The sequence below is a fragment of the Salminus brasiliensis genome, chromosome 13, assembly GCF_030463535.1.
Source record: "Salminus brasiliensis chromosome 13, fSalBra1.hap2, whole genome shotgun sequence".
In the NCBI taxonomy this organism is placed as follows: domain Eukaryota; kingdom Metazoa; phylum Chordata; class Actinopteri; order Characiformes; family Bryconidae; genus Salminus; species Salminus brasiliensis.
The window spans coordinates 3,274,265-3,288,188 of record NC_132890.1 but is presented as its reverse complement, the minus strand read 5'-3'; the positions used below and the strand labels follow the sequence as shown (position 1 = coordinate 3,288,188).

General features: G+C 45.5%; 2 protein-coding genes across 2 annotated transcripts; one reads left to right on the top strand and one right to left on the bottom strand.

Moving 5' to 3' along the window:
* Window positions 1-1,706: 1,706 nt before the first annotated feature.
* Window positions 1,707-5,524, top strand: bbs10 (Bardet-Biedl syndrome 10). The gene is made up of 3 exons (XM_072695576.1): window positions 1,707-1,888; window positions 2,384-2,580; window positions 2,930-5,524. Exons 2-3 carry the CDS (start codon window positions 2,390-2,392, stop codon window positions 4,584-4,586), a joined length of 1,848 nt encoding a protein of 615 aa, XP_072551677.1. The 5' UTR covers window positions 1,707-1,888; window positions 2,384-2,389; the 3' UTR covers window positions 4,587-5,524.
* On the bottom strand, window positions 5,112-13,220 carry LOC140575312 (cAMP-regulated D2 protein). The gene is made up of 8 exons (XM_072695575.1): window positions 12,124-13,220; window positions 10,717-10,918; window positions 9,474-9,607; window positions 9,127-9,254; window positions 8,897-9,015; window positions 8,666-8,806; window positions 7,351-7,523; window positions 5,112-7,096 (listed from the first exon to the last, which is right to left on the bottom strand). The coding sequence occupies exons 1-8, from the start codon at window positions 12,907-12,909 to the stop codon at window positions 6,644-6,646; spliced, it is 2,136 nt and encodes a 711-aa protein (XP_072551676.1). The 5' UTR covers window positions 12,910-13,220; the 3' UTR covers window positions 5,112-6,643.
* Between the last annotated feature and the right edge of the window lie 704 nt (window positions 13,221-13,924).

The window sequence follows — 13,924 nt, the reverse complement described above, 5'->3', positions numbered from 1 at the left end:
TTAAGGACCTATTGATTTTCTCTCAATTTACAGGGAAATGAGACAGAGCGGCAGTGACACTGATACGGCTCACGATGCGCAGCCCATCCAAACTTCCACCAGTACATACAGTGCAAATATTTAGAAAATCACTCATCTACATACACTCTCTCACACACACACACACACACACACATACACATCCATTATTTCTTCATCTGACCATTTTCTCACAGTAATTCATCATAAAAAAAAAAATAATAATAATAATAATAATAATAAAAACAATATTCATATTAGGAGGCATTAACGCATGTCTGAACACCAATGCCAACATTTTAAACATCCCATACCATCACTGACTCAGACCGATTCAAAAGACCCTTACCTGATCCACTGTAGGGGGCTCTGGAGGGGGTATAGAAGGACAGTCAGTTGAGCCGCAGGGCTGAGGAGCAGAGTTTACAGGGTGCTGAAGCTGAGAGGTGAGGAGGTGAGTGTAAGGAGGAAAGAGAGAGAGAGAGAGGGAGCGCAAGAGAGAGAGAGCGAGAGAGATAGAGACTTACTGCAGGTCATCCAATTGGAGAGCTACACGCAGTAGGAGGACCCTACCATGAGAACACTAGAGGAACAGTATGGACGTTTGTTGGGTCACATAAAGAGATGTATAGTTTAGTGCAGTAACTGTGTAAATAAGGACACTGTAAAGAAACAATAACCACAACACCACTGGTCAAAGAGTGACATGCATAAATGCTGGACCCTACAGTAGCGCACAGGGCACAGAAATGACCTACAGACCTTTGATTGGGTATAGAATAAGATTAGCCGGTGTAGAAATAAGACAAATTGAGCTGGAGTTAAAAAGCGTGCTATTTTACAGCTTGTGCTAAATAGTGTGAACACTGTGGCTCGAATTACGCCACCGCTTAGGGCCCCAACGCCACCAGGGGGCCCAAGAGCATCTAATTTGAAAATCATTGATGCCAGGTCAATCAATTCCTGCTGTCGGCTGCTGCTGCCACTGTTGGGTAAATGCAGATACGCGCCGCTTAGGTGGTGGATAAAGGCCCGAGCGCTTCAGCGTATTGCACAATATCTCTCTCCCTATGAAATGATCAAGCATCTGGTGCTGAGGTGGTGGTATGGGGGGGCCCTAGGGTCCCATAAAGGCTTGGGCTTGGGCCGGCCCTGCACTGTGGTATTGCTGTGTGCTTGTCAGAGTAGTTTGTGACCATTTGCTGCCCATACCCCACCAACACCATTCATCTATTCATCTGGCAGGTCTGAAAGCTGGGTATTAAAAAGGTCCTCATAGGCATTTATAACGTCCCTGGACATGATGCCAGCTCACTGCAGGAGACCATACACACACTGCGTTTGTGGGAGGAAGCCGGAGTACCCGGAGGGGAACGGGCCAAGGTCCTCACAGACAGAGAGAGCAGAGCGAGGACCGAACCAGAAAGCACTAGCTAGCTACCTGCAGTGCCACCCTGCTGCCCCCTACCCTTTTTTTTTTTTTTTTTTTTTTTTTTGAAGCAATTGAACCCCTACAAGACCCTGTTGCTGTTGTCATTGCAAACGTCCTGCACTAGAGGGAGCCAGAGAAGATCCGCTCAACACCGACATGAGCCGCGTTCACCTGAAGGGGGCAGTGATGGGCAACACACCGAGCCAGAGAAGAAGACGGTCTCCTGGAGACGGTGAGCGTGTGGGGGCGCCATGACTGTTGTTGTGGAGAGAAGCTGAGGAAATCGCGAGATCGCTGAAAGAGCACGAGGACTAAGCTTAGAACCTTAGAACCTTAGAACCTTAGAGGTTAGAACCTAATCTTAGAACCTAATCTAAGTACTGCAGCAGTCAGGCTGAGAAATGACTAAAGTAAAGAGACAAGGAGGTCTATTTATAGGTCTGTTTACTGTCTTCTAATAATAATAATAATAATAATAATAATTTAAATATTGTACAGGGGGTAAGAAATAAATGGGGAACTTTAAAGTGGATCATGCTTATTAATATTTTTTATCTTATTTTTGTTTTTAAATACTTTTTAGAACCAGTGTTTAAGACCCATTAATTTACTGGAGACCAGAACAGTAAATTAGTTAATTATATTTTTGTGTAACATTATGTCATGATCACAACTTATCTTTATGTTGTAATTTCAACAAAAAAAATAACTCAATAATTAAAAAAAAAAAAAAAGAACAACAAAAAAATGAAAACAATATTGATTCAGTGACTCACAGCATTTCTGGAGGTCTATTATAATATACCCTGAAGTTTCTGAAGCCAGAAATGCCAAATAGTTGGTGGATTCTTTATAGATAATGACCACCTTCTGATGGAAAACCTTGGCCCAACTCTTCAGACATTAATAGTGTGTGTGGTTTTGTGTCCGCAGAGAAACATGTGTGAAGCAGAGAGTCTGTCCCTTCAGGCGTCCCTCGGCGTAGTTGGGGCGTTGGAGCGTGTGGTACGCCGCTGTCTCGGGCCGGACGGGGGGAGTGTACTCTTTACCAAAGACACTGGGGAGACGGTTCTCACCAGACATGGACGGCGAATTCTCACTACGCTACATCTGGACCACCCCATGGCCAGGTTTGCAACCCTTACACAAATGCATGCATTTGTGGGTTTAGTACTCTTACGCTCATACAAATAAAGGAGCTTCACATGGTTCTTTGAGACATGCCATAGAAGAAGGGCCTTAAAATTGGTCCTTTATGGAACCAAAAGTGGTTCTTCTAAAGCAGAGGTCTCTGAATCCAGTTTCCAGGCCTGGATTTTGTTCTCATTGAAAGTTAAGGGAACAGTTCATTTGATTGTCCATGTCCATGAGTCAGAGGTCCAGATTTGAAGACCTCTGTTCTGTAGCATTGCTCGAAGAACCACTTGAAGAACTTTTTAAAGAATTTTTAATATTAACTTGTTTGCGCTTGTCTTTCAGAACGGTGCTGGAGTGTGTGTGCGCACACGACCGTGTTACAGCAGATGGTTCTAAGTCCTTTATCCTCCTGCTGGCTGCGCTGCTGCGAGGAATTCATGACTCTACAAATAGACACCACAGAGTGTCCTGGAGTCCAGCCACCCCTCGAAAACTGGCCAACAAGCTTTTAGCCTTCTGCTGGAAGGAGCTGGACGCTGTCGTAGCCCATGATGTCGTCCCTAATGCCTCATTGCTATTTGGTGTCAGTGGAGACAGACTGGAAGGTGCAGTCCTGCCTGGGTTGGTGGGAGGATATGTGGTGGGACGAGTTGGCAATGGCCAGGCTGATGTTCTCACATCTCTTCTTTGCGAACTCTACAGCAAAGTCAGCCAAGAACCAGCCAGTTCCACTGCAGATGCCATCACCTTCCTCCACTCAGACTTCTCCTTGCTGCATGTGAAAGTGCCAGGACTTCCCTTTGGCTCTTCACAAGTGGTGGAAGGTCTGGTCGTGGCTCGTGATTGGTCAGTGTGGAGCGAAGCCGAAGGTCCAGTGAAAGCTCTGGTTGTTTGGGAGAGCCTGGATAAACCCTTGCTTGCAATGGGCGACAATGTGACTATTTGTTTTCAGCAGGACTGGCTGCTCCGCTCTGAGAAAGTGATGGAGAGGAAGTTAGCGAGGTTGCAGGGCCTCCAGGTGAGCGTGGTTTTGTCGGGGGTGAAGCAGCCGGAGTGTGTGTTGGAGTGGGCTCGGCTGAACGGCGTCTCTGTGCTGGAGTGCTGTGACTCAGAGCAGCTGGACCTGCTGTGTGAACTCACTGCTGCTGAAACGCTCCCCGTGCATCCTCTGCTGCGCATTACTACACTCACCTCCTACAGCCGCCTGCAGCTCGGAGGGTGCAGGTACGCTGTCCTAGGGGTTCCTCCACATGGGTCAGTACAGACACACACTCTAGTGCTCTGCGCACCCACTCCTGGGCAGCTGGAACAGGCCGCCTGTGTGAGCCAGGGCGTGTTTACAATGCTCCAGCATCTGTGTCGGTCAGTCTTCAGAACAAGAGAACAGACAAATGACACATGGTCTCTTAATGACTCACACACACACCAGATAGAGAGAGACGGCGACTCTCTGACACATGACCGACCTCACATGTCCACTCCACTTCCTGACCGGTCACAAAGCCCTCATTCGGAGCAGCCACGAGGCCCCATTAAGGACATATGGGATGGTATTTTACTATCTGGTCAAGTTCTTCCTATGGGTGGAGCTTTCGAGTTGCTGTTACATCACTCCTTGTTGCATTGCAGTAACCATGGCGACTCGGAGAGCCGAAGGCTGCTTGCCGAGGCCGTACTGAGCGTGCCCAGATCGCTGCACTCCCACAGACCCAGATATTTTCTGCAGCAGCGTGCACTCTTCATGAGTAAGCTGCAGCTACTGAAACAGGGCCATACGCATGGTGATCCGAGGTCAGGGTCAGAGTTAAGGTTTGGTCTGGGGCCAGCGGGATCAGGTCCCTTGTGTGTCGAGCCAATCTGTAGTAAACACCAGTTGGTGGTGTCTGTGCTGCAGTGTGCGAACAGGTTGTTGTGTGTTGGGACTATATTACACACACGGACTCCAGTGCACAGATCACTCGCAGCAGTCCCGGGGGATAGTGAAGAAGAGGACATGTGACGTTGAGCAGGGCTCCCAAACATGTCCTGGAAAATCTGGAAAACGTACCTCATCTATGTTGAGTCTAGCTGTATGTAAATTGCTTCTAATTCGTGGACAAATGTTTGTGGACACCCCTTCAAATGAATGTATTCAGCTACTTTAAATTGCACCCATTGCTGACACAGATGTGCACATGCACACACACACACACACACACACACACACACAGCTTGTCTAGTCCCTGTAGAGAAGTCAGGATTGGCACCATGCTGCCTAAAGCCAGGCATGGGCTAGAGGGGTATTTATATGATCTGTGGGGCAGTGGAAGAACTGTGTTCTCTGGAATGATGGTGCTGCTCCATCCAATACCTTTGGAATGAGTTGGGAAAGAGGTTGGGTTGTGATTATCCAAAATCGTGACCTCACTGACGCTCTTGTCACTGACTACAATCAAATCCTCACAGCAATGTTCCTCCAAAATCTAGTAGAACGTCTTCTTCCCTGGACAGTAGAGACAGTTACTCCAACAAAACCAGGAGAAACTCTTTTTAATAGCCTTGATTTCAGAAGAAACAATGAAAGAGCAGGTGTCCCAATACTTTTGGAATGTTAAATGATTCATCCTGTAACCATGTGTGTCAAACCAATGGCAGTACTTTTATTTTGAAAAGCTTCCAGCATTTCCTGCTAGTATCTTTTGTAGCATCTGAGACTTGTCTTTGGTAGTCTAGGCTTAGAGTCCAAATTTAATTAGCCTAATAAGAAAACAGAGCCATGTTAGTGCTGTGAAATGAGATATATATAGATAATTGTTCTATGATATATGTTAAAAGCAGCCCATGATGTAACAATTGATTGTTAATCTACATTTGTTTGCGGTTTATTAGTTGAATAATCAGCAACTTTTGTCATTTTTCTGTACAAATGTCAAACAAATAAAAACATGCATTCTTTAAGTGCTTATATATTTTATAATATAAACATAATGGATTTATATTAGATAAAGTGAAGCACATCACAAACCTGGCTTGTAACCCATTCACTCACTCACATTTAGCAGGCTAAAGAAGTCTCCACAAGGGGGTGCTGTTAGTACTCGAATAGCTTCTGGTGCTCTGCATCATCGACACTGTGTATAGTGTGTGTTAGTTGCTAAAAAGGTGTTAAATTTATTTAGCGGAGCAGGGTTTCCTAGGCTTGGGTGGTATAACGGTAATACCGTACACCACTCTATTTAAAAATGTTGCCCGTGTCTCAGAATTTCTGATCTGTGTCTATCTGGTACACGGTCAAATAAGCTAATTTCCCTAGATGTATTTAAGAGAGCCACAGGGTGGGGCGCTCACCGATTGGTGACCTGTCTACTAAATGTGTCTGAAAACCCTCCTGAAAACATTCCCTCGACTCTATCCTCACTCACTATCCTCTAAACAGGTGTGATTCCAGCCTCAGCTGGAACATAGCCTGTACTGTAGCGCTTAGCCTGCTAGCTAACTAAGTCCAAACCCAGCAGAACTGGTCTCTCGTTTCGCCTTTCCGTTGCTCCCAACACCAGTCGCTCGACTTAGTCAGTTGGTCAGCAGTATCTGCTCTGGGCTGTCTGATACTCAGTGGAGCTGCAGTTGAGCTAGTTAAGCGAAGGCCAGCTTAGCGAGTGGTCTACAGATCCTAAACCATGAGGAAATCTAAAGCTTAAATTCAGCTTTCTGTCCTTCTAACAGCAGCAGCTCGATCATAAGATGTTCATAAGTGGAGTTTCCACTTATAAAGTTTCCAGTTTGGTCATTTTTTGTTTTTAAACTAAGGCAGGATAAGATTGTATGGAATTTTTTATATGCCATGTAGCACAATTTTGTTTATGACGGCGTAACGGTATGGAAAGAGTGGATACCGTCCAACCCTAGGTTATCCTTGACATCAAGAAGAGTAATAAAAAATATTTACTGGCCTGAACACTCACTACAAAAGATTCCTAAGAGGCCAAACAGTAGAAACAACTCAATCACTGAACAAAATCAAACAGCTGAGACCAGCATAAACCTCAAAAAAACTGACGTGAGTGTATTCATCATACATCAATAAATGTCCAGCTGGTCCCAGAAGTCGCACAGGTCGTCCCTGTTGCCATGCTGAGGGTGGGCCTGCAGAGTGAAATTCAGTACCGGCCAGCTCCCCGCAGACGTGTACCTAGGCCATGCGGGGAGTCGCTGCTGCCTGCAGAAAGGTGTTTGCTCACTACGGGAGTTGGGGTCTCCAGAGTGTGCGAAGGCACCCCAGTAACACACCATCTGATTGGACAGGAGAGTCTCCTGAGCTGTGAGCGTGAGGTTCGTCACAGGAGCAGAGTCGAACAGAAAGGGAAGCTCCGCCCCATGGCAGGCGTGGTCATAACAGAAAGTCAGTCCTGACCAGATGTTGTGATCAGAGGGGGAGTGGTCAAATACATACATCCACACGGATCCACCCGAACTTATTGCAGAACGAGCCGACCGCCGGGTCGGACACAGGAACACGAAGTCCGTCACAATCTGAAAGAGAAGAGCGGCGAAATCAGACTCAGATGAAGCCAAAGAATCAAACTGCAAACCCTCAAAGAGTGTCCGGTCTTAAGCCGGGGTCTAAACGTTGGAGATGCTGGCCTAGAACCAGAAGGTTGTTGGTTTGATCCACTGAACTGTGAAGGAACAGTGCCTTCACCAAACCCTCGATCACTCCCTGGACATCGTGGTGGCTGCCCATCACCCCGGCTGTGTGTGCTGGGGTTAAATCAACACAGTGTCACCTGTGAGAGCATGATCCGTCTGTCCCGGTTGTGGTAGAGGGGGACGTATTTGTAGAGGATGCTGAGAGTGTGTTGTTTGAAGATGGCGGTGGTGTAGACTATGCATTCCAGCACAGACACGGACTCGGTGAAGACGCCATATACGAAGATCACGCCTTCTTCAGATGTAGTTCCTACGAGGGAGCACATACTAAATTGATTGATACTCCACGCTTAGTGAGTGTGAATGCAGTGAAAGTACTTTAGTACTTTAGTAATCAGTAATTATACAGTACTGGTTTACTGTACTATTATGTTTAAAGATTTGATTTGTATTGAAAGTATTTTAAGTATTTGTATATCAGCTATAACACAATAATAAGTTTAATTTGTATATCTACACTGAATATGTAGCAGAAATACATGGTTATGACTCCTGACAAACCTTTGCTATTAAGCATTAGATATCATACAGTATAAAATACATCATGGCTGTCCAGCAGAAACCTCTCCACAACAGCAGCTTTACAGGAGAAGGCAAAAACCGTCCTAACTTTCAATGGAAGTCAATGGAAAAAGATTTTATTCCAGGTCATTTTGGATACAAAGCAAAAAATTTAACTGCCAGATTCAAACTATGTCAACAAATGGAAAATCGGACACCCAGGGGAAGTTTGTTCCACCACTTCGGTGCCAAGACAGAAAAAGGTCTTGTCTTCCGTGGATCTTAAAGGATACATGAACCTATTGGCACCATGCTGCCGAATGCCAGGCGTGAGCTAGTAGAGGGGTATAAAGCCCCCCAGCATTGAGGAGCTGTGGAGCAGTGGAAGAACTGTGTTCTCTGGAATGATGGATGGTGGAGCTCCATCCAGTTCTTTGAGATAAGTTGAGGAGTTGTGGATGATAAAGTGGGGTGGAGATCATCATCCAACATTCTGACCTCACTAATGCTCTTGAATGCAATCAAATCCTCACAAAATCTAGTAGAAAGTCTTCTTTCCTGGCCAGTGGAGGCAGTTACTCCAACAAAAGCAGGAGAAACTCTTTTTAATAGCCTTGATTTTGGAATAAAAGTATGTAAAAGCAGGTGTCCCAATACTTTTGTCCATATAGTGTCATCATCTAGATTTAGTAGTTTTAGTAGTTTGTCCTGCAAATATAAAGAGAGATTACATTAGGAGCTACAGAACTAATGGAGCCCCTATCCATGGAAGCTCGATCTTTACTTTACACCCACCTTCTCCACCCACCTTTGCTATTACAGACCTCAGGATTACATGTTAACCAGTTGAGAAGGAAGTAAACGGACGAATATGTGTAATGTCTTACAGACCTAGTATGACGGGCTTGTAGCTTTGCCAGTGACCCTTCTGAAAGGCTGCGATTGGCTGCTCCTTGAGCAGCTGTCCATCGATATATGGGCCCCAGGTCTCAAACATCTCCAAGAAGCGGAAGGGGTTGATGATTTTAGAACCTTCAAATGGATAGATAAGATGATATGACAAATGCAGACACAACAAAAGGGTTTAAAGGGTTAATTCACAGCAATCCACCATGTTTTTACCTGCTTTCACCTGAGCATTGAGGACGGTGTGTGAGCTGAGGGAGCGAAGGCATGCCAGGTCAGATGCTGAGCAGTTAGTGAGCTTCACAAAGTCCCTGCCCAGCTTCATAGCATCGAACCTACAGTGTCAGAGTCACCACCACCATCATTATCATCATTACTGCCATCTGAATTAGTGAAACTGGTGGCTGCATGTATCCTGTGTGTGTGTGTGTGTGTGTGTGGATGACCTTGTTTTGAGAGGGATGGAGAATGGCTGACTCTGTACGGCAGCATGCCTAAACAGAGGCTCACTGATCTGCATCATGAGGTGCAAAGAAACGGACTGGGCTCCAGCGCTTTCACCAAACAGAGTCACCTACAAATGCAGAAATGTCCATATGAAGTGCAAACCACCACCACCACCACCACCACCACCGCCACCGCCTAAGGGTGGGTGATGCTCGAAGGCACTTTCAGGGCATGCAGTTCGCATCTCACTAGGTTTGTGAGTAACGATGGATTAGACACCAGATGCACCAGAAGAAAAATCCTACTGCTAACCGCACCATCACCATTCGCTCCCCATCACTCCTACCTTGGCTGGGTCTCCACCAAAGGCCGCAATGTTCTGTTGGACCCACTGCAGTGCTGCCTGCTGGTCCAGAATTCCATAGTTTCCCACTGCAGAGCTCTGAGGGTCTTTTCCTGTCACGAGAAACCCGAACGCTCCTGTGGAATAGCCACAATTGCATAGCATCAGCTTGCAAACACACACTCTACAGACACATACACACACATATGGATTATACTGCAGTACCACATAGTGTACATGACCAGTCAAAAGTTTGGATCTGAAGATGTTAAAAGAACAGAACTGTTAATTTTCCACCACCAAGAAAAAACCCCAAAAAACAGTTTGCTTATTACTGACATTATATGGACAAAAGTATTGGGACATCTGCTCCGTCATGCTTTCTACTAGATTTTGGAGGAGACTTTCTGTGAGGATTTGAAAGCATTCAGCAACAAGAGAATTAGTGAGGTCAGGATGTTGGATGATGATCATCACCCCACCTCATCATCCCCAACTCATCCCTAGAGCTTTATACCCCTCTCGTGAATTTCCCCAATGTGGGACTAATAAAAGATTACCGTATCTTATCTAGTCTATGCCTGGCTTTAGACATGGTGCCAACAGGTCCATGTTTATCTGCTGGCAGTACTTCTCTACAGGGTCTAGACAAGCTGTGTATTTGCACAACTTGCATTCATTAGAAGGGGTGTCCACAAACTTTTGGACATGTAGTGTAGCAAAAAAAAAAAGAAGAGAAAAAGCATAAAAGCTCTTGACTAGGTGTGTAGAAACTAGTGATAGGCTGAGATACAGTGAGCCCAAAAGTATTTGAACATTTGGCTGTCAAGGATGCCAAGGATGGTGCCAAGGATGGCCCTCCCTCTCCCCCACCACTCAGTGTGCTGCTAGTCAGTGTGGGCTTCTGTTCGCTGATTTAACAGAACTGGTGGTTAGTGTTCTCCTTGTAGCGTGTTGAGCTGTCCAGTGATGTTGTGTTAGCAGCTTGAGAACATGCTGTGACAGCACTGGTGGTGTCATGTGATGGGGGTCCTATATGGCTACTAGGTGGAATTTTTCCACACTAAATTTACTAAGTTTGAAGTTGTGTTCAAAGTTCTAATCCTGTTAAACATTTTATGAAGTGACCTAAAAAGCTGCACTAATGTTTACCAGTGGCTAAACAGTAACTGTTTACAGAAGAAGTGCTGAAATGCTTCCTGATGCCACTGTAGGTGATGAGATGAGCCCATGCTGTGAGGCTTACCTAAGCGGTACTCCATATTCACTACCACAGTGTTGCTGTAGTTACTAATGAAGCGTCCATCATACAGAGGTTTAGAGGCAGAGCCAGCAATGAAGTCACCTCCATGAATCCACACCATAACAGGCAGGGCTGTGGGCATCGGCTTTGAGAGGTCCACGCTCAGAGGAGCAAACACGTTCAGATACAAGCAGTCCTCGCTTATCTGAATACGCATATACATGAACAGATCAGGTAAAAATCGTTTACACGACCCTTATCAATAACTCATCTCAAATGGAACCAATCAGACAAGGCAAGTCAAGCTAAAAATAACACTAAATAGCCTAAAAAGACATACAGTCTTTACAGAAGTCTCTACAGAAGCCACATACAGTCGTGTATGCAAAAGTGGTCTAAACCAAAGTAAGCCATAACTTGAATATAGCAAACAAACCTATCCATACAGAAATCTGATTTATGCCACTATACTTAAATATTCAACATTTATTAGAATATGTGGAATTCCTTTATGTACAAACTATATTTGCCACATATTGTCATATACTTGACATATTCGCCAACCTAAAATCGACCATTTTCAAACATGGGACATATATTTTAGCCATATACCAACATATATTTAAGAATATATTTTTATATATTATATATAATTTTTTTTACAATTCATTTGAGATTTTTCCCCAATTTAGATCGCCAATTACCCAACCCGTACATATTCACTCCCTGCCTCCATCACATGCAACCCCCCCCGACACTAGTAAGGAGGGGGACCAACACACACCCCCTGCCAGCCACACCTCTTTTACGAACTGCCATTGATGCAACGTCACCAGGCAACCAACATACTGGAGGCACTGTGTACCCAGCTCTGATGGACCGGCTAGTGATGGCCAGCGCCGCACTAGTGTGATGTAGAGAGAGAGCGTGATCTACCCACTCTAGAAAGAGCAAGGCCAGTTGCGCCCTCTCGGGCCCCGGCTACCTGATTCTCTGATCATAGTGTCAGCGCCTTAGTCCGCTGGACAACCACAAAAAAATATATTTCCAAAATGCACTCTTTAGAGCATATAGAAAAAATTTATATTAACTTTTAATGGAGGTCAGTGTAAAAGGTCAATGTCAAAACTGGCGTATATCTTTTCAATGTATATATTTTAAATACATGGCCATATATCAGATTTCCGTACAGGCTATGTGCATAACAAGCCACATGTTATATTTTATACTTTTATGATAAATTAATATAAAATAAACTGTAATTGTGCATTTGACCACTGTCCCCCAAATTGCATTAATCTAATTGATTTGTAGTTTGCAGTCATTCAGTCAAGTTTGGTTAACAGAAGGAAGCAGAGCTCTGATTAATGAGAGTTGGGTTTGGAGACTGTCATGTGACTGGACGATTACCTTAGGAGGACACATCTCGGAGAACTCCCCAGCACAGGCCTGCATACATGCAGCCCGAGGAAAGGTGGCGTCATATGGCTGCGTCCATGGTGACACAGGGCTGGGAGCGGTCCAGCGTTTCGGCCCTAGAGGAGGGGCTGCATACGGGATGCCGTAAAATACATGAGCTTTATCCAAGGTGAGTCCACGGACTGGGCCAGACTGTGTGAGCACCACAGGGCCCGTATTGGGCCTTGGTTCCTTTGTTTCGTCCAGTACAGAGTTGTCTAGTGGGCCGTCAGTGAGCTTCGTATCCCTCACAACTCCCCCATTAAACTCTCCATCAGCTATACTGTTCTGCTCTGGCTCAGCATCTCCATCCTTAATAACCTTACCATTACAATCAACTTCATTACACTCATCGTCAGTGAGGGTCACTGAGGGTTCACTGGCATGAGATGAACCATAACTGCCAATCTCTAGCTCCTCACTCTTAAGCTTGAGTTTATCTGCAGGCCCATGGTCTGGACCAGCTGATTCAGCATCAACCACGATGAGGTTGTAATCACCGCCCTCAAATATACCATTGTTTTGAAATACGGCAGAACGCGCAGTCCTCTGAATGTGGTTGAACGTCGTGCTCCTCGCTCCTCCAGTCTGAGGCGTGTAATGCCGCTGAGTATGTGTGAGATGAGTGTGAGTCGTGAGTCGTGAGTCCTCGCCTCCCTCTTGTCCCCCACACACCAAGTCTAGTGTCACCATGGAAACCAGCACGACCAAGGTTACTCCAGCGACCAGCGAGACCATGGTGATGATCACTCCGCTCCAGCTGATCACACACACCAAGGTGCCACGGCCCACAGATGGGTTCCACTTATACACTCACACTTATACACACACACACACACACACACACACACACACTGGCACTCCTACATACCAGGCCTTGTAACTCAGGTCCGCTTGTTTTTTGTAGGCATCATGAAGTTTCCCAAAAGCTCTGATCCATACAGGTTCCTCTAGAACGTCTGGTCAGTGGAGTGCAGCTGAAAGTTCTTCGGCCCCCAAACTGACAGAGCAGGAGGAAGTGCGGCGGAGCTGAACTCTGTCCCGTTGAATTTCTCGTGACATCAATGAGCTTGACCCACATTCTCTCTCCCTCTCCCTCTCCCTCTCTCTCTCTTACACACACACACACACACACACACACACACACACAAAGTACTCAATGACATCTTTGTGAAACAAATCAGATTACAAATCTGGACGCAGTTGCTGAAACTACTCACACACACACACACACACACACACTACACTGCCACACACCATCCTCACAACAGACTGAGCTAATGTATGCTATGTGTCCAAATGTTTGTAGACACCCCTTCTAATGAATGCATTCAGCTATCAAAGATGTGCAAATGCACACACACACAGTTTGTCTAGTCCCTGTAGAGAAGTACTGCCAATAGATTAGGACTCTCTGGAGCAGATCAACATCATGACTCTATTGGCACCATGCTGCCTAATGCCAGATGTGGGCTATAGAGGGGTATAAAGCCCCCCAGCATTGAGGAGCTGTGGAGCAGTGGAAGAAGAGCTGTGTTCTCTGGAATTATGATGGTGTTGGTGCTCCATCCAGCACTTTTGAAATGATTTGGAGTTGGGGAGTTGGGGATGATGAGGTGGGGTAGTGATCATCATCAAACATCCTGACCTCACTAACGCAATCAAATCCTCACAGCAATGCTCCTTCAAAATCTTGTAGAAAGTCTTCTTCTCTGGACAGTAGAGACAGTTACTCCAACAAAAGCATAGAATA

Coding starts and splice junctions, on each gene's coding strand:
- bbs10 (XM_072695576.1), top strand. CDS start 2,390: ATGTGTGAAGCAGAGAGTCTGTCCCTTCAGGCGTCCCTCGGCGTAGTT. Junction 2,581..2,929: donor CTGGACCACCCCATGGCCAG/GTTTGCAACCCT, acceptor CTTGTCTTTCAG/AACGGTGCTGGAGTGTGTGT.
- LOC140575312 (XM_072695575.1), bottom strand. CDS start 12,909: ATGGTCTCGCTGGTCGCTGGAGTAACCTTGGTCGTGCTGGTTTCCATG. Junction 9,608..10,716: donor GAATATGGAGTACCGCTTAG/GTAAGCCTCACA, acceptor GCTATTCCACAG/GAGCGTTCGGGTTTCTCGTG. Junction 7,524..8,665: donor CTACAAGCCCGTCATACTAG/GTCTGTAAGACA, acceptor GCTCCCTCGTAG/GAACTACATCTGAAGAAGGC.